The sequence below is a fragment of the Xyrauchen texanus genome, chromosome 29 (assembly GCF_025860055.1).
Source record: "Xyrauchen texanus isolate HMW12.3.18 chromosome 29, RBS_HiC_50CHRs, whole genome shotgun sequence".
NCBI classification, from domain to species: Eukaryota; Metazoa; Chordata; class Actinopteri; order Cypriniformes; family Catostomidae; genus Xyrauchen; species Xyrauchen texanus.
The window spans coordinates 5431489-5453138 of record NC_068304.1 but is presented as its reverse complement, the minus strand read 5'-3'; the positions used below and the strand labels follow the sequence as shown (position 1 = coordinate 5453138).

The window sequence follows — 21650 nt, the reverse complement described above, 5'->3', positions numbered from 1 at the left end:
GATGGAGGGGACAAGGGGATGGAAACAGAAATAATAAAAATGGGGGGGGGTACTTCATGTAACAGTGTAGTACCCCCCCAAAAAACACAAACATTTTAACGAGAGGGAAAAGGCCAACGCGGAGCGGCAGTGAGAGAGAGATGAAAAAAAAACACTTACTCGCCAGTTCTCCGATATGCCGCAGCTTGTTCCTCGGCCACTCCTCCACCCTCTAACAGCGCCTCTCCGGGCAGATCGGAGGCAGCCCTCCAGCCCCTGATGGATGGAACACCCTGCCGTGTTCTTGGGAAACAGAAGGGGTCTCCCCCTCCCCTGGCAGCGGTTCTCCGCTCCAGGCGATCGGCAGCGAGCCCCTCCACGCTCGCGGTCGGCGGTCTCAGACCCCGCCGCATTTCAGCGGCTGGTAGGGGACTCCTCCGGCCCTGGCAGCGGCCCTGACCGCTCCAGGTGGTCGGTTAGGAGCCCATTCTCCCCTCGCAGTCGGCGGCCGGGCTCCTCGTCCCCTGGCAGATGGCCACGGCTGCTCCATTGGGGTGGACGGTAGTAGCGAGAACTCTACTTCGGCGTATCCCTCCTCCTTCCCGAATTTCGGCACCAGTGTAATATAGTCCGATGGAAAGGAGGAGGCGAGAACCGGCTTGATAATATAATAATAGTTTAATATAAAACTAAAGCAAAAGACAAACACACACGACGGACATGTCCTTAAACTATTTCTCTCTGCCGCACAATCCTCCGCAGTCGGCCTTTATCCCTCTCGGAGGCTTGATTAGCCTGATACAGCCCTGCCACAGTACACAATACATACAATAAACCACGTAAAAATAATTTGGCAAAACATTTTGGTATAATAACATGATTCTGTGAGAACAGGTTGATTGTGACATATTATTGTTCCAGTAATATGTCACATTTGGCAAAGTCAAACCATAAAAGGTAGTCCACTCCCCTCTGTCTGAACACCACTGGAGCCATCTGGTCTCCATATATATCATACAGTTATACGTTCACTATTAGAAGAGAGCTGAAAAATGCAATTATATAATTATTCAAACAGAACTAAGTTCAATCATCATGCTCATCCTCTTATCTTTTCCATGTCAATTTTCTACAAATGGAAATGCAATGTGTGCACCAAGAAGCAAACATGTGAGCCTTTCAGAGATCTCCAAGAGCATCCGCATGCTTGGCTGAAAAGACAGAGCACTCAGCAAATGCAGAGGTCTCTAGGCTTTTCTAAATGCCCCTCAAAACACTGGCCCATCCCTCCGGCAGCAGGTAATTATGATGCTCCAGTGGAGAGCTAATGTAATGATCTACCTGATCCATTACAGCTCTATTTTATCATCACACTGCCACAGCTTTTAATTCTTATTATAATTCTTATCAAAGTTCTTCAAGGACGAGTGGGATAAGCCCACCCTGCTTCAGCTCAGGTGAATTATCATTAACGTTATTGTGTTTGAAGCTGCAGATTTATTTAGGAATACATGTTCCTATTGAACAAGCTGTGTAAAGACAATAAATCTAGACTGAAAAAGCTTTCCCTATAAAATTTCAAACAAGTTACATCCACTACTGAACACTGATCCCATGATACTTTGTAGATAAACAACACTATAACAAAGAAGATATTGCTGTTTCGATCCCAGGGACACTCCCTAAAACATAGGCAAAATATACCCCAAACGCAGATGACATGAGGGATGGATTTCAATATCGGCTTTACACCACTTTTAAACGTGATAAATGAGCTTTAAGGAAGATTTCTTCACTGTAAAGTTTTTCCGAGTACTATGCATGGTGTAAACTTGATTCAATTATTCTAGGTTCAGTCTTCACTCTTTTGTTTTTTCAACATTTAATTTGCCGTAGTTGTAACTTGCAGTGCACTGCAGTGAAACCTGCTTATCTGCAAGTTTACTTTCTCTGAAAACCTCCTCCTCCCCAGCACCACTTGTCTAGTGCTGCTTAAAGAGGATTGTAGCAGCAGCGTAAGCAGATCCAGTAAGCCAAGACAAAACCTACCAAATTGTCATATCCATTATAACACCTTGTAAATATTTTAAAACAGTTGTCATGACTGAACTTTGGATTAGTTTGCATATGAATTCATTTCTTGAATTTTGTGACTGAATAAACAAACAGCACAAGGCAGAAACTCTTCTTCCCTACCTTCTGACGAATCTCCTCCTCCATCTTGACTGGTGAGCCCAGTTCAGCGACCTGTTTGACCCCTTCACTGGCATAACCTCCGTACTCCCACAGCACATAGTTCTTCGAATGGGACGCCCCAATGAGAGCTGACCAGTGATTGGCTCTCCCTGTGAAGAAAATACATTTTGGATTTCTTAATAAGATGTATCATTCAATTATTTTATTAAGAAAATAAATTCCATTTGTCTCTGATTTGATCTTGGGATATATTTACATTTAATTTCATAATGCAAAATTTTCCATTTAATTTCATCATTTAGCAGAGTGAAAGGAAATTATGGGAAGATATTCTTCTGCCAAATAAATGAAAAATGTGCTGCAAGTTATACTGTACCTGCACAAAACCATGACTAACAAACATTTTACACATTTCATGTAGAGTCAGCACAGCTTTTGTGGGTATTATATATTTCTTTATAATTTTAGATATATATATATATATATATATATATATATATATATATATATATATATATATGTTTTTTTAAAGCCTTGACACAATATAATAGTGGACAACTGAATGAAAATTATGAGAAGTAGAGATTGTGTGGGATCAGGCCACACACATATCCCCTCTCTCTCTCTCTCTCTCTTTTTTTTTGGGGGGGGACATAGGTCCTCATCAAACTGCATTATTTTTGATGCTGCTCTTAGTGTACAAGCTAAAAATGGATAAATTTGTTCAGGATTAGTCATGAAAAGGATAATCCTTCTTTTTTTTCTGTGTCATTGTGGCAGTGCCACAAGAAGCATCCCTCCTTTCAGGAAGGACAGTGTAATGCTTTAGAAAACCTTTCTGTGTCCGATACAACAATTCCATGACAGCCTCCCACAGATGACATATAAATGATTTCCCACGAAAATAGGTTCTCCCGCAGGGGCAAGCTAAAAAACACTGAAATAGCTCTACCTTGGGCTTTTTTAGAGTTTGTGTCCTCAATTTGTCCCTTTAGCCCAACCTTTCAATGGCAAGCTGCAACCTTACCACAGATTATGCATTGAAGACAACAATTTTGAATCAGATTTGGGTCAAACCTTATTCACACAGCTGAAGAATGTGATTGTCAGTCCAGTTTGTGAGTGCTTTATACTGTATGCTTACATTCACACACAGATTGGTTCTAAATGAGAGTAAAAGCACTCTATAACTGAACTGACACAGTTTCAGGACTCACAACCACATTTTGAGGAGACGCTTCCTTTCAGAAAGAATGTCATGCAATGCCTTCTCTTTTAACTTTATAAACTCTTGCTCTAACAAAAATGTCACCTTGTCGGAACCTCCACCCTGAGGTATTATATATAAGATCTGCCCGATCTGGGCCTTTAAAGCCCCTCAATCTAATTTCTCCTCTCTGATTTAAGTGATTCCACAGACATGACAGAGTGTACACACTGCCTCTGTGAGGAACTGCTTACCACATCCGCTAGCTGCGTTAATCCTCTCAATCCGTCAGACCTGTATCCAATCTCACTGATGCGCTCTGATGTTCCAATGTTTCTTTTTTTATTTCATGTCAAAAACAGCATCACTTTCTCTCTCTCTCCCTCTCTTTCTCTCTCTGCATCAACTGTATGTATTGTATAGGACCATTTATGTATTTACTATGTATGTCGATAGATGCAAACCCCTTTGCTCTATTTTAACAAGTTAGCAGGTTCTGAAATTAAAATTGAAGTTTAGTATTAATTTCCATTGAAAACACAGTGACTCTATCAAAACCTTCTTCTGTGAATGGCCATGAGTAGTCCGATATGTCAAATTCTTTCTCGTCCAGTGGTTTGAGTTTGGTGTGGGGCTAAAAGGTAGATGGGCGTGGTGATTGGGAAACCTGTTTGAAAACAATTATAAGTGGTACTTGATACCCTCTAAGTATTACGGTCACTTTAAACTTGTTTCTTTACAGGGACATGAGCGTGGTTTGTAGGAGTTTTGACCCATATGTGAACACTCCAAAATACCTCAGAGCCCTTTAATGCAAACCAAACTTAGATGAGACCATCTAGGAAGGAGGTCTAAGCATGGTTCACAGCCTGTGGTTTGGTCTGCTAATGATGTGCATTATGAACACAAAGCACTGCAGTCTCACTTGATATTCCTATTAACATAATGTCAAATGTATTTGGCCATGGCAGGGTACTGATAAAGTGCAGAGGCAAGATGTGATGAGTCGCTTATTCGGTTCTTATGGCGATAAGAAGCATATTAAACTATTGTGAACATCACACACAAAAAACATATCTCCATTTTGGCAATTTTTACTTTTTACCGTAGACGAATCATGCCGAATGACCTCTTCCTACTGTTTGAATTGTGCATTGAGAAGACCAATTAAAAGATGTTTAACAACTCAGAAAGTGATTCCCTACATCGTGCTGGCTCTGCGATTTCCTTGACAACCAACGCCATTCATGCACACAAAATGTCAAGTGGCTTTAAAAAGTAGACTTTACCAGCCATATTCGGTTGCCAGATTTTCATCTTTACGGAACCGCGATCGAAAGCTAATTATGACAATTTATGCATTACCTGGAAGAAACGTCTCGAAAACGAACTGTCCACTCAACAACTGGACTAGAAATCTTAGTCGTAAAACTGATTTCGATCTAAAATAGTAAGTGAAAGCTCCGATTTTATGCAAAAAATGAATTATCTAACAATTGATAACCAACCTGAGTACTGAGTTCTGTGAACTCGAACAGGCTTAAGTCTGTAACTGAACATGCGCCATTGAAACCCACGATAAGAAAACCACGTATGTCAATGTTCGCTAACAAAAATCCAATTAAAATATCGAACAGTTCACTAACTGATGTGCAATGGTAGAATTCTCTTTATGGTGATAAATGTGAGTAATGATGTTTTCCGACTCATCTTGTAAGGCTGTTTATGAGAAAAAGAGTTTTTCCATGCTCTTGAAAAAATATTATTTTAGAGATAAACCCTAACCCTAATTCTAACCCTAATTGTGATAAAATGTATATATATATATATTTTAGAACTGATTGGTCTACCATCATTGGATCTGTAAAATTTTCCCTCTAAATACAGTTTATCAGGACCCACTTTACATTATGTGTCTTTAACTACTATGCACTTAAGCATTTGATTTAATGTACTTATGTGTTGTTGCATTGTACCTTAAAAGTAATTACATCTGTACTAACCCTAACCCTAATTCTTAGCCTAAACCCTAACCATAACCCTAAATCTAAACCTACCCATACCTAAACCCGAAAAAATTATATATGCAACGTATGCAATGCATTTCTAAAACTTTCAAGTTGGGCCACCACTCCCCCCTCCCCCCAGAGGGCGAAAAAAGTCAAGAGGGGACCACACCCGTACCCACCCCAAAATGAAGGGGAAACACACCGCCACGCTAATTTATGCAGAAACATTAAAACATTTGTGTAAAAAACAAAACAAAACAAACATGGTATACATTTAAGATGTCCACAGCAAGGTGCGTGTGTGTGTCTTCTCGAACACATGTGTAAGGATGTGTAAATGCAGACACATGGGAATGTCTTCTGCACAGCACACGTGAACATCATAAATCCTGTGTATGTGCAAGTGTCTGTTTATCCATGTGTCTTTCACTATTTCCTAAACCCATGAATTAGTTCAGTGCACTTTCTTTATCAGGTTCATCAGCTCTCAGAGTTCTTTCAAATCAGTGTATTGATCTGAGCAGCAGCTCGTCCAGTGGAGAGTGCTTCTAATCCCCAGGCTTAATTTTCTCCCAATGAGACAGTCTCAAGGTTATCCAGACCAACCACCAAAGACAAGAGCAGTGGATCGACGCTAGGAGAAAATCATAAGAATTTGACTGTAAAATGAACATTTCACATTAAAAATGAGGACAAACTTGGTCTCTTTCAACAAGCGTGCATATTTGCATTTAAAACCTTTGTGCAAACAATTTCATACAGAAATCATTATTCATTAATGTCACACTTGACTTACATTTAGTGTACATTTAGGATCAAATTTAATACCAATTCAAAGCACACATACACATAAATCACACATTCCTGATGGCCTTAAAATAGCAACATGGAATGTGTTAAAACAAAATTTCAAGGTTCAATAAGAAAGTTGCATTTGTTGAAATTTGAAAAACGACACATTTTAACACCTCTACTACAAACTAGCTTGCAATTACACACTTATTCCAATCTGATTAGCTTCTGCCATAGCTCACCACATGGAGTGTTGGACTTTTGAATCGGCAGTCCACGGTTCGAGCCCAGCCAAACACGCACACTGACACGGGACACGAAAAACTCAACGATGACGTGGTTGCTTCAGAAAATTTTCTCTTCATGTCGCATTTGCTTTTCATGTCTGGGTTTAGGTGTTGGTTTAGGGTAAGGGTATCTGTTTTTTTCACCTCTCATTTGCTTTTAAAAAACTGTTGGTTAGATTTTGGTTCAAGTTTTAGGTTTGGGTTTTAGGTTTATTTTTACTCATTAAAACCAACATCTAAAATTCACCTTTAAATCCTCGTCTGATTACGACACACTTTCACTCGCTTTTGGCGCTCCCCGCTGGACATTCATTGGGAAACTGAAACGTGAAATGAAGCACATAACATGGTTTTGCAAATGTTGTCACGGATACATAATACTCATGAGATCAAGCAGATTTATTTTCCATAGTGATTTCCATATATTTATTTCAGTCATCCCTCATAATTATTTTAATGCAGAAACGATGCCAGCGTTCGGAGGGTGTAAAGGCCGAAATATTTAGCTCTAAATTTTGTTAAAGCACATGAATTATTCCAAAGTAATGTCTATTATTTGACCTGTAAAGTTGTCTGAATCATGATTTTTGTGGTGGGACTACTGTTCTAGGTGGAGAAACTTCCAGTTATTTGTCAATGAAGTAATTCCTTTGGGTGGCGCAAGTGCATCAAAAAAGCGTGTTTTTGGCCAAGATCTTGTATTGACGATGGGAGAGTCGAACCACTCTGTAAAGTTTTATCCAGCACATCCCAAAGACTTTCAATAGGGTTAAGGGGAGTAATCTGTGGTGGTCAATTCATATGTGAAAATGCTCTTATTTATAGTTTGATCATCGTTTGATAAATTACTGCAGATATGAGAGATTGATAGAAAAAGTACACAAACATCTCATTTAAACATCATTCATTTAAACGCCTGCTTTCGTTTTGCCGTGATATAAATAGTACAATTCTTTATTAAGTCTAAATTCTTTAATTTACACCAAAATGAGGTGCGTTTACATTGAAAGAAATGACAATGACTTTATTTTCAGACCCAAGATATAGCGCAATGTTGTGCACCTTAAACTGAATTACGCTGAGATAAAACGAGCAAAAGTGCAGGAACTGTTTATTTATAATGAAGGACTTTAATTTTGGTTTATTTTCTTTATGGAGCTTGGAAGTGTTAGATCCCATTAATATTGTATGGACAAAAACACATCATACATCCTATAAAATATCATTGTTTGTGTTCTGCAAGTCAAACAAGAGTGCAGTGTTGGGCAGTAGCTAACTAATTTAACTACGTCTTTCAGTATCTTGACATTAGCTCAGCTGCTTTTAAATAGTGTATCTTTTCTAGTAGTGAACTACTTTTTCCAGCAAGTAGCGGTGTGGCGCAACCAAACAATACATCATGTTGTGGTCAGATTTTTTTTTTTTACATTTATTTAACCGGGAAATAAAAACTCTTGAGATTTAAAATCTCGTTTACAAGAGGGTCCTGGCCAAGACAGGCAGCACACTTAGTTAAAAAAAAAACACACAAAAAACAACATGTGGCAGGGCGGAGGGCGGGGCCAGGTCGTGATTATACACACCCGGTCCCTTATCAGGCTAATCAAGCCTCCGAGAGGGATAAAGGCCAATGGCAGATGGTGGTGCAATGAGAGAGAGATCGTTTACGGACATGTCTGTCATGTGTGTGTTTTGTCTTTTGTTTCAGTTTACCAATTAAACTATTATTTATATTGCCAAGCTGGTTCTCGCCTCCTCCTTTCCATCGAACTACGTTACACTGGTGCCGAAACCCGGGAAGGAGGAGGGATGCCCGTCGCAGAGTCCAAATTATTTAAGATACCCTTAAATTCATTTAGAGACCAACTCTTTAAAATATAATTTATCTTGTAACTGGTTCCAATCAAATGGAGCTGCTTAAATAAACATCCTTTTATCCATATTTGCACAGACTTTCAGGATATTTAAAAGATAATAATCTTGTGAACGAAGACCATAATTCTTTACAGATTATAACTAATAGCTTCTTTATTTTGTAGAAGCCAAAATTCTGAAGGCAAGTCATCAGTCGAACTTGAAGATGTATTGTGACTGCCGCACAGGATCAGGCGGTGTCTTTCTTCTTCTTTTGTAATGGCAGATCACAAACTAACAGAGTGCTTTACGCCATCTACTGGCAGCTTATTAGGGCTCACTTGGATAAGAAGAGACTGTATGATGGTTGTGTAATGTGAACAACCACAATATGTTTACTTTTACAAGACATACAGTCGTGGGTTCTTCTGAAAATGATAAAAGAACACCATTCTATTCTAGGAAACTAAGAACGTTTCAGACACTTTGTTGTTAATAGGCAACACAACAGCATATTTACCTTTAACTTTTTTGATAAAATAATTAAATAAGTTATAATTGATTTCATAGTAATCAATGCATGGTAAGCTGGGGTATGTCGAAGTGCTTTATTATCAGGAAGTTACACACATCTGCTTTATGTTTATTTGAGAAAGATTTGAATGTTTTTGAGAAGATCTTACGTGGGTACTCTTTTGGGTGCAGTTTCTCTGACCAGTTCCCGTAGAAGGTGACTCTGTATTTGGCCGTTCCGCATGCACAGCAGTCCAGAAGGGGTTTATCTGTCGTCTCTCCAAACAGGGGCTCTGAAAGACAGGAGAGGATTGCTGGATTATTAGTGGCATTTTTCAGAGGAGGAAGGGCCTCAACATTGCTGTGATTGGCTGATTATTACCCAGCATCAATGGGATAATAGCCGCACATCATGTTCGCAACCGTTAAACAAGTCAATCTGAATGGTTCAAACTGGCGGAAATGGACAGACTAATTACAAAGTAAACAGCACCCACTAAAACATCAATATTTTCAGTCACATTCAAATGAAAAGTAGCTTGAAATGACACAAAATGATTGGTGAGAGAGCCATTCTTTTATCAAGCACTCAGTTTGTTTAAATTAAGGTAGTGCCACCATCATTATACCTGTGGTGTTTAATAAGTCAATACAGCCTGATTGTGTAAATACCTTAAAGATTTTTAAATATCATTTAACATTGTAGAAGTTTGCCATTATGCCACTGTGAAGTATTTACTGCTATCTGCACCACATACAGTATGTTGCACATAGAGTCACAAAAATACATAGACTTTGTTCAGTCACTACACGGGCATCATAGAGTCACTACACGGTCATCATACAGTGTAAAGCAACTTTTGAAAGGTCCATATGCATTTAAAGAAATAATTAACTCAAATGAAAATTATGTCTTTTGTATTCACTCTTATATTTTATACCTGTATGCTTTTCTTTCCTCCAGGTGACACATAAAGAAAAAAAGATTGAAGAATGTTTAAGCTGCTCTTTTCATACAACGAAAGCTTGAGCTGACTAGTGACTAATAGATCCATAAATGGCTAATCATCATACAAATAGTCCATACAATGCATGGATTGTATAGACATTGAATAGACTCTCTCAAAAAAACACAGCTGCCTCTCTTCTGGATGAGCTGAACGTCATCCTGTGCTCACTTTGAAGTGAAAAACACTGCCCTCATGGAGAGAGCTATCATGGCCGACACAGCAGAGATTAGCTTACTGTCCCTGCAGCGGAAATAACCCGATCTCTCAAACGGGTGAACATTCGCAAGGCCGCGGGTCCAGATGGCATGTGTGGGCCAATTAGCGGTGTTTTCACTGACATTTTCAAACTCTCTGTGAAGGAGTTTGTTGGATGGGAAAGGAGGAAATGGGAAACTTGGGACTTTAACTCAAAAAGGTAGGTCTTTAATTAAACAAACTCAAAATAGCTTTTCAGCAGTCACAGCTTAACACAGTCTCTGTGAGTGTGTTGTAGCTGTCTCTCAGTTACTGGCATGGTTCCTCATTATATCACTCTCCCAGTGCTTACAGCAATCAGAAATAGGTGTTAGATTATAGCACTCAGTTGTGTGCACCCTTACCGCTTTTTCACTCTCCGGCTGAATGCTCGACCACGCCCCCGCCGCCACACTCTCTATCTCCCTGTCTACAGTTCCCACATGCTTCAAAACGTCCCCCATTGTGCTTGTACCGAAGCAAACTAAAAGCACCTACTTAAATGTCTGCTGCCCTATTGCTCTGACTCCCATAATCAGCATGACTTGCTTAAATGTCTAGCACTTGCTTAAATAAAGTTCTGGTGTCCTGCTGCTCTGACCCCCATCATCAGCAAAAACTTTGAAAGACTAATCCGAGATAACATCTGCTCTGTGTTGCCTGCTTCACTGGACTAACTGCAGTTTGCATACAGCAACAACCAATATACTGATGATGCCATTTCATCTACACTACACACCGCTCTCTCCCACCTGGAAAAAACTCTGGGCTCTGGGCTTAAACAGCTCGTTGTGCAGCTGGATCCTGGACTTCCTGTCAGGCAGACACCAGCAACATCTTTACTCCACTGACCCTCAACACTGGAGCTCCGCAGGGCTGCGTTCTCAGCCCACTCCTGTACTCTCTCTACACCCACGACTGCATGGCCACACACAGTCATCATCAAGTCTTCAGATGACACGATGGTGGTAGTTCTGATCACAGATTACATTGAGACGGCCTACAGAGAGGAGGTGCATTCCCTAATACGCTGCTGCCAGGTGAACAACTTCTCTCTCAAAGGCAACAAGACCAAGGAGCTTGTGGTGGACTTCAGGAGACTGGACAAAGAATACAGTCCCATCACTATCAACGGAGCTCCAATGGAGAGGGTCTGCAGCTTCAAATTCTCATAGTTCACATATCTCTGATGACTTCACATGGTCCGTCCAAACAGAGTCCGTAGTGGAGAAGATGCACCAGTGGCTCTTTTTCTAGAGACAACTGAGGAAGTTTGGGATGAGTCACAACATCCTCAGATAGTTCTACTCGTGCACTGTGGAGAGCATTCTGACTGGCTGCATCACCGTCTGGTACGGGAACAGTACTACTCTCAACCAAAAAACGCTGCAGAAGGTAGTACGTAGCACATCATTGGATGTGAGCTTCCCTCACTCCAGGACATCTATACCAGGCGATGTGTAAGGAAAGCACGGAGGATCATCAGAGACTCTAGCCATCCAAAGCCATGGACTGTTCTCACTGCAACCATCTGGTAGATAGTACCACAGCATCAGAGCCCACACCAGCAGGCTGAGGGACATCTTTTTCTCTCAGGCCATCAGACTGCTGAACTGCTAACAACTCCATACCTTAGAACCTTAACACTAATTTAACTGGACTCAATGTATGTATGTATATATATATATATATATATATATATATATATATATATATATATATATATATACACACATCATTATTAATATCTACCACTTCACGCAGATCTGAGAATTAATGGCAACGCAATAGCATATGCCACACAATACTACACGTTTTGCCTCTAACTTTTCAGTTTGTATATTATAATGTGTATTCTGTATTGTGTGCAAACTGTGTAAACTATTGTTATTCAATTGTCTATTGATATTCTGTATGTTGTTATATTGTTATTCTGTTCATTGATAATTAAACAATGGAAAAACATTACAACTATTGATTTAAATTGTTGATAATAAGTGTAGAAAAAATATATTTAAATTGTATTGCTAAATGTTCAAGTATTTGTAAATATATAAGTAGTTTGAAAATGTAGGGAGACTAGATTGCATGTGCATCACTCATAGTGCTCTGATTGTTTAAATGGTAAATTGTTTTCCCTCAGAGTCATGGGTAGTGTACTGTAGTTCTTCACCAGGAATTTCACTATTAAACACAAATTTGAAATAATGCGCAGTAATGCACGTTATCCTGTGATGCTTCAACAGAGGCATATACCATTGATTAAGAACTTCAGAGCGCTCGGTAGGTCGGCCTTTAAAAGTATATGAACTGTTTTTAATAATCAGTTCCCTTATGGGGAAAATGAATAGGATTTTTATTACTAAAACCCAACAGGACAGTAACAAACATGACTTACACACATTTGGATCGGATTCGGATTTGGATCCGAGTTTGTCGGACTGTCTTAAAACCTCACTATCGGAGCTGATATGATCCAGGTATTGGACCCTAACCCTAAACATAACAACGACATAACATTACTCTTCTCGCTGGTTAAAAGTAATCGATAGGACCACTTTAAGTGTTGATATATCCCAGCCACTTTCTTTATATGTCAGCTCAACGGCCACAACAATTACGTACTGTATGTTGTGGAGGCGGGTACTATGCAAATTAAACTACACTGTGACGTCACATTATAGCCAATTTCAAAACGAGTCGTTTTTGCAAGGTGGATACAATAAATGCTCTTTTCGGACTGGGGAGGAAGCTTTGAGTTCTTAAACTTACAGTATGCTTTTTATAGTACAATGACTTCTTATATGTCAAAATATCCAACAGTTCTATCATACAACCAAGGCTTAGATGGAAACAGGGTCATGAGGTGGCAAATGGATGGAGGAGAGAAGAAATGGAGCATTGAGAAAAGAGCTGCTTGTGCCAGAACATTTAGCTTGCAGAGAGACTCACCTTTCTCACACATCCGCTTTGTGAGAGACCCCTCGTCCTGGAATGAGATGATCTTCCGCTGAACAATACTAGCCCTACAGAGAAAGAGAGATGAATAGAATGAGGAAAATCATTGAGAGAAGAGAAGAGAAGAGAAGAGTCAAAGGGTCCACTTTTTGGAATCAGCACTCTGAACAGGCTGCAATCATGAAGCTCCTGCAGTGCTTGTAATACCCGAAAAGAGGCATGTGCAATCTGAATGGCTGCACGGCACTAAAGACAGCTGTGCCACGGGATTTCAATGGCAGCAGATGTGAGGAATATATTTATGTGTTAAAAACATGTAATCGCAAGCGGACACACACTTCTGATGTTGCTCCACTTTTGCGCAACCTAAACATAAGTGAATGGTCGACTAAAGAGTACATTTGGGAAATCCTAGAGATTTCTTGAATCAGAGATAAATTAATTATCAGTGTTTTAACTGGGGTCCATTTTAATGTCCTTTAATTATTTTCAGGATGGAGCTGAAGCTGTGATAAATATTGAAAACAAAGTAGAGATACATATAATTTAATTTGTGAATTGCTTGCAAAAATGCGTTTCATGTGCATAATGCATAACCTGTGAGTGATTAGTGTAAATGTAACCAGTCCTGCTCAACCTGCTCCGAACGGGATACAAACCGGCATCTCTGGCATGGGAGACGGACACACTAACGAGGAGGCAAAGGCTAGGAGAGGCCAGGGGAGTTAGGTTTGCACACACTGCACAGCACATACCAGCTGGCTACCATAAACATAGTTATGTCCTATGTGAATGCAAACAGGTCCAACCAGTGTGACAACTAGCCCTAGATTTCCTTTATTTTGTATTGTTCTATTGCAGGCCTAGGCCTGATGTTTTTAAATACAGCTTACAGTATTTAGTGTTGCATGTTTATTGCATTATATACAGCTACTTTTGAATTAAATATTGATATGATTGTATGAAAAAAAAATGACATAAATGGCAACATGCGGCGTATTTGTATATGGTTCAAAAACCATGCATCCCCTTGTTAAAGGTGAAACCCTTGTTGTTAATGACACTTGTGGCTGTTAAGTGAACTGCAGCCAGATACCTGTTGCTCGTGATCGTGCACACATTCCATAGGACATGAGCATCGACCAAAACAATGACATAACGTACAAAGAGACTGAACGTGATTGACCTGCATCATGCTGACAGATGATGTATCATAATTAAAATGTCACGGTTATGATAGTTGTACTAGAAACTTTGAGGCTGTATATTATATTTGACTCTCCAGTGCTGGAAGAGATTGCATTACAAGCCGTTCACACATTGCCAAAAAAAACAAACATGAAAACATTAAAATTGTTTCCACTGTTCGGTTTCTCCTAAGCTAAACCCTGTGTTTACCCTCATCAGAGCTTTCTCTGCCTCGGCCACTGTGCTGCGTAGCCTCTCTGTAGATAGGGTCCTCCTGTGGTATTGTCTTGAAGTTCTCTCGTTGACCAGATGGCAAGGAGAGCGTTTCTTCTGCCGACCACTGTTCCATATGTGTACATCCCCACTGGTAAATCCATGTGAGGTATCTCCACATGTTAACTTCCCTCAGGCAGGATGTGGTCTCCATAGTGCTCTCTTTCCTGGAGAGGGAAGAGCACTTCCCAGCCCTATTCTAGAAAGTGCTCGGCGGGAGATTGCTTAGCAAGCAAATTTAGAAATGCACCGCCGGAAGCCTACTTGCGTAAGTGCCTCCTCCAACCCCCTAACCGGACTAGGGAGATGTCTTACCTAACTTGCTGGAAGGTCACAATGGTGTTGAGAGCTCACTGCGAGGCACGCAGCAGCTTGCCCATTTCCACACTTCCGTACCTCATGATATGCTGCATTTCCAATAGGAATCCCTAGTGTTACTTCATCGACACAACGTTGAGTGAGTGACAGACAGGGAACAGAGTTTACATCAGTAACCAAGACATTTCCAATTGAACAATCAACAACAGATTAAATGAGGGACTTATCTAGAAAAATATTCTAGAATAACTCTTATGGACTGATGAAAAAATGTATAGTCCATCCAAGATGGGTTTAAAAGTCTCCAAATATCTGTAAGACAATATGTTTACACATCCTGTGAAGCATCAATGTTGCTCTAGGGGGCTTACACACTTTTGCTTCACTATGATCAAGGACTGAATCCATCAAAAGTCTCCTCCCAATATTATATCGCATTTACACCACAGGCACGGCAACGCCAACCGTCCCTCTAAATAGTCCACTAGAGTCCCCGCAACATCTTTGCCATCGGATTGCCAGTATAGAAGTCCAGTACTTCTATAAAAGGTTTGTGAGACAGAATTACATAACAGAAAATAGTCTATAAAACAAACTCATACTTGTACTAAGACTGTGTAGATTAATTCCTTTATTCCTTGCCTCGTGTAACATGAGATCGTTATTGGATGAAATTTGACTAGAATCGATCAGGGCCTGTCTCCCTCAGCAGATATTAAAGCAAACACAGCCAATAATGTATAAGCAAAAAGGACAAATTCTTCAAAATGTTTGATTTTTGGAATGCCAAATCAAATCCAATGCCTTTATTGTCACTCAATCATATACACAAGTGCAAATGTCTAAATGTATATAAGCTGCATGCTATCTAATATAGGCAAAATCAGTATTAATGTAGATCTAATAATCACACAGTAAAGAGTGTCAAATATTTAAATACTTTCATTTGCATTAAATTACCTTTTCTAATGTTTTTATATTATAACTTTTAAATGTTTAATTGCTACTGTTGTTGAAAAACTTAACGACTGTTTACTCTGTTCTATAATTAATTACTGGCTCTTGAATAATTCCTTTACAAGCTTGAAGTAAGTTTTACAATAGAAACACTGAAAGACCTCATTGTTTTCATTTATATTAATAAAAATAAAACGTTTGTAAAATTACAGTGTTTTATTGCACATTTGCTTACAAGTGCAATACCAAGTTAAAATAGAACAGTTAATGAAGCTTTTTTCTGCTCGTTTTGTTTTATACTTAGCATGTGAGAAACAGGTTAAATAGTTTTTTATGTATTTTGAAAAATCTTTGAACAGGATTTTTATTTATTTTTATTTTTGCATTAATCACAAGGTGCTGTTTGGTTTATAATGTATTCGTTGTGCCCTCTTGTTGACTTAGGATATTTAAAATGTATATATTCGATTTACAACTTTATTGCATTTTTGCATATATTGAAACAGAGCGTTTTGTCAAAACAAATAAATTATATGTTACATTCCCTTATGTCCAGGTTTTGTAAATCACAGAAATAAGCCTTTTTCTTCAGAATTGTGAGAGAATCGTGATCTTTATTCTAAGCCAAAAAATCTTGATTCTCAATTTAACAATAATCGTGCAGCTCTATTGGAAGTAATTAAAATTGGATAATTGACCATGAACATAGTATAAGCTCTTGGATTCAAACAAGTTTACAGGCTGTTTACATGGTGCCATCCGAGATACTTGTGGCAGCCATGGAGGTTTTTATACAGCCTGGAACAATCTCAGAGTAAAACAAAAAGGCTTTCCAATTCACACACTGATGCAGAAAGAGCCCTCATCTGAGGAACAGGCCTGTTTATTCTTAGCATTTTTCCACCGGAGCTGGAGCCGGAGCTCAATCTCGAACCGGGCTGCGCTTTTCCACACAAAAAAACCCTGGGCCAGTACCCAATTCCTGGAGCCGAACCGGCCCTGAAACCTTGCAGGTCTCGAACAAGGTCACCTGACGTCTGTAGGCAGAGCTTTCACTACAGACCGCAGTTTGAAAGACACCATTTTTAAAAGCGTTTTCTGAGTTGTGGTAAACATTGACAACTAGAGATTAAACATATCGGTTCAACAGTGGTCGGCAGAAGAAACGCTCTCCTTGCCATCTGGTCGACAAGAGAACTTAAAGACAAATTGGAAAATTGCATAAAAAAGTGTGAATATGAGGAGATAGCAGGGGAAATGGCCACCTTAGGAATTAGCCGTTGCACCGATTTTTTTAAAAGGAATCCAGGGACCATAAAAGAGAGATGAACCAAAGCAGCAGTGGACGGAGCAAAATTATTAATTTTGACATCATGGACTCCATTCTGGAATATCGGAGTCAGTCAACCGGCGCATTAAATTCGGCGACTTAACTGCCGGAGGCAATGAGTTCATTGCCGTCTACTGTTGCAGCTGATATCGGTATGTGTTCAACACTAGCAAGCCTACATTCATGGTTTTCTAGCATTATGAGAACATGTGTTATGCTGTGTTAGGAAAACATTGTAAAGCAACCTATCTTACCCATGTTTTTCCGAACAAGCTAACATGTTCACTAGCTAAATATGTTTTTCTTAACTCTGGCCCTCAAGGTCCACTGTCCTGCAGTATTGTTTAGCTTCATCCATTACCAAACTCACTTGAAGAAGCTAACCAATGTCTTCAGAATTGTTAGAATGTTACAGGCAGGTCAGCTTGATCATGGTTGGCGCTAAACACTGCAGGACAGTGGACCTTGAGGGCCAGAGGTGAAAACCATGAAGTACACTATTCATCAAATCAAATCTCTTTATCACCATTACTTGTACAAGTGTGACAGTAAGTGAAATTCTGTAATGCTTGTTTCATCAGGGTGCAGTCCACTTTCACAATTTACACATTACAAATCAAACTAGAGTCTGCACTGCAGCATAGTCTACTTTATGGATAATGCAATGCATTAATAACTAAGTGACCTGCATGTTGACTTTTTGTTACATTGTATTTAGACTCCTGTACCGATCAGCAAGATGACCTGGAGGAGGCAGAGACTTGCATTGCTTTGCACAACAAACATTATCCAGAAATATGCCTAAGTGTGTTATTATGACACTAGTTCATGCTGCAAACAAGAGAGATGCATCAAGACATCATGGCAAGTATGAATGATACCTTAGCATCTCTGCTTGAAGTTCTAGGGCACATGGTCACCGTCATGGAGGCTGAGCAGAGGAAGGTGATCTAAACAGATTTAATTTTTTTCATATCAGCACCTTTGCTAAAGACATCTTACATAGTTTTTCTTGCACTGGACATACTTCAACTATTTTTGCACTTAACACTTTGTTTATTTTTGTACAGTTGTTCAATGTGTACGTGTGCTTGTTCAAAGAATTACACTTAAACCTTGTATTCACTTTATAAATCACAATTTTCTTGTTGTACATATTGACATTTAATTTAATAAATCTGACTTTTAACACATTCTATCTTGTTGTAGATCTATCACCTCCAAAACAACTATTATGAATACCAATTTGTATATCAAGAACATCATTCATTCTGCCTGCTGAAATAGTGTAATAATGCAGCTCGCACATCATTTCCTTCTGGTTGCCCATGCTCAGGTACTGGTTGGACAAGGGACTGTATGTTTGAATGCAGCATAGACAGGTGATCCTCACTGAAACAGCAGGTCAGCACCATCTTCTTTACCAGTTCCAGATTGCAATTATTTCTCTTTAGGAGACTGCACCATAGTCCTTTCAGTCTCCCAAAGCTCATCTCCACTATACACCTTGCACTGCTTAACCTGTAATCGTGCATCTGTTGTTTGGGGGTCAATCTGCCAGTGTCTGAAAAGGGTTTCATTAGGTAGTTCTACAGGGGCTAAGGAGGGTCTCCTATAAGGTAGTATCCAGCATCATAGCCAGTAATGTTAATTTTGTTTTGACTTAACAGATGTCCATCTCTTAACCTCTCCCAAAAGTGTGACTGCTTGAACACCCTCGCATCACGCACACTTCCAGAAAGCCAATGCACAAATCCCAAAAACACCCTTTCCCATCCACTACTGCTTGCAAGACAATTGATTGCAATCCTTTTCTATTGAAAAAGTCAGCTGTGGGTGCAATTATTGGGATGTGGCTTCCATCTATAGCACCAAACACATTGTGGTAATCTGGTAATCGCTGAAATCGCTTTACAAAAAAACTAGCCATTTCCACCAATTTCCTGGCATTTTGATGTGTACAGGGAGAAGAACCTTTCTCACTGTTTGCAAAAATCTTTCACACAGCTGAAAAAAGGTGACTTACACTTCTGTATTCACTTCCAGGAGCCAACTTCCATAGGGCAATGGCTATCGGTAATTGATGTCTCTTCTTTCCAGAACATGATGGAGACGATGGCAAATGTAATAAAAAGACTCTCAGGAATGCTAAACTGTGTCGGATTAAATCCAGGAACGATGGTATCCCACCAGTGGCGCCCTCGAGGATAAAGCAACACAACAGCTAAGCATCTAGCCCTAATCCACAGAGCTAGCTGTGAAATAAGTGAGTTTCAATGTAATTATTATTATTACAGCATACAACAATAGCTAACTTAGCTGAACTGAGCTACCTCTGGAAAGCTCATCATAACATTAGAGGTAAAATATGAACGTATGCTTACTCTTCTCCATACCCGTGGTCGTGCCTTGCGAGAAGCTGCACGAACTCCTTGCAGACGATGAGCCAAACAATCAAAGTAAATTCGATGAGGTAAATTCCATGAACATAGTATAAGCTCTTGGATTCAAACAAGTTTACAGGCTGTTTACATGGTGCCATCCGAGATACTTGTGGCAGCCATGGAGGTTTTTATACAGCCTGGAACAATCTCAGAGTAAAACAAAAAGGCTTTCCAATTCACACACTGATGCAGAAAGAGCCCTCATCTGAGGAACAGGCCTGTTTATTCTTAGTACGATGAGGTAAATTCGTAAAATTAAAAACAAAGATTTGACATTTGCTGCGTACAGTACCATGTTTGTGTCTGTTGTGTAACTTCCGCAATGTTGATGACGTAGTTCAGCTCTCTTGTAAGTGGAAATGCAAGCCGGTTCTGAGCGAGTGCCACACTCTGGCTGAGCACCGGCTCCAGATCCTCCACCAACCCCAGTGGAAAAGCACTGACAGAGACACATTCCCATTGGCTGCATGAATTGTGGCTACTTTAACAAAAGTCAACATTTCACAACCTTCAGACACAGGAGAACCTGCTACATTTATGTGTGCAACACAATCAGTTATTTCTGCTATTGACTTAAAACAAGATTAAAAACATGTTTACACTGGAACTGCATTCCTCTCTAAATTAATTCGCTGGACTCGGATGTCCTAATTTTTAGTCTTGGTTACGGTATATTGGTTTTGCGACTGCCAAGCACTCCACTTTCAACAGCCACTGCATGAAAAGGGTCAAATCTGGAAAAATGTGAGAATAGTAAACTCCCACTTAAATTCAAGTTTGTCAGATGTATTAGGGAAAAATGGACCCAAGTAACATAAAACCATTAATGTCCAAGAAAAAATACATACCTCAGTTCAGAGGACATGTACAGGGATCCGTGAAGTTTGACAGAAATTTACAGTTGGAATTCGGTTGGTTTTGATGACTGATGGCAGTCCTGCTAAGAGGGCCTTTTTATATGTTAATGATTGGTAATTGTGAGTGAAAGGTGTTTGGTGATTGCTGTGTTTTCAGAGCACAGTACACTGGCAAATAACTGAAAGTTTGGCTTATTGTAGGCTACAGTGAACTACATTACTGTACAGACAAACATGTCAAATAAACACAAAAATTGTTAACCAAACAGTGGTGATATTTAACTCAGTAATACTTTCTTCATATTTTTGACAGACAGTACATAAAAAAAATGTATGATAAAAAATATGTATTCCTACTTGCATCATGGAAAGGTAGAGCTGAGAGACAAAATCAAGATTGTGGCAAAGAGAAAGAAGGGTAAGTTTAAAATCATTAATACAGTCGATGTATCTTTTTTAAGCCATATGTTATTAAGAGTTCTTTAAGTGGTTGTATGTTAAGTTGTGCAGTAGCTGAAGACCAGGTCAACAGAGACACAGGAGGATTATGTGGACATGATGAAGAAGATGGTGTTGTTTATGGGAGCCCAGTGTAGGTTGTAAAACCAGCTTTGAGAAGTTCTGTTCCAGGAGCTACAGATGAGACTTGATGCAGACCCACACTATAATGGGAAATAATCACTTTTTTGTGATGAGAAGTTCATATACTGAACTTTAATTGAAGCTTCACACTGTGTTTCAGATGTTTGTATATTTAATTACTGATATATTTGCATGTAACATGTTCCTTTTAATAAATATACAGTATTTATGCCTAGTTATTGTCCTAGCATTTATATTGTGTCAATATTGATTAAAGGCCTGTATTATGAGGCATATGTTAAATGCTAGTTGGGTTTTGGGTGGGCAACATTTTAAGTTTAACTAATAAAATTAAAGCCAATGCACAAAGTGGCCCAATAGCTGTCAAGATTTAGGGATGTGCAAAATTATTTGTAACCAATAAAATGAAAGCCAGTGTATACAGTGATCCAATAGTTGTCAAGATTTAAAGGTAGGTTAAGTTTAAGGGAAGCCAATCCAGTTTGAGATAAAAGACCTATAGAGGTGACCATTTTATTCAGAAGGTGAGAAATACAAATGTTCCTCAGGTGTGGAAAAAGTCCCCTGACAGACAACTTAAGAGGATTACTTAGCATGGCAGCAAATGGGCATAACACAGAAGGAATCATAATTCACTAACA

At 39.3% G+C, this 21650-nt stretch overlaps 1 protein-coding gene across 1 annotated transcript in view; it reads right to left on the bottom strand.

Moving 5' to 3' along the window:
- LOC127623405 (spondin-1-like) overlaps nucleotides 1–21650 on the bottom strand; it is a 254471-nt gene that overhangs the window by 173484 nt on the left and 59337 nt on the right. Inside the window, exons 4-6 of the mRNA XM_052097865.1 lie at nucleotides 13034–13107; nucleotides 9008–9130; nucleotides 2176–2324 (exon numbers count right to left, since the gene is read on the bottom strand). Coding sequence (XP_051953825.1) covers nucleotides 2176–2324; nucleotides 9008–9130; nucleotides 13034–13107 — 346 coding nt within the window. The remainder of the gene's footprint in view (nucleotides 1–2175; nucleotides 2325–9007; nucleotides 9131–13033; nucleotides 13108–21650) is intronic.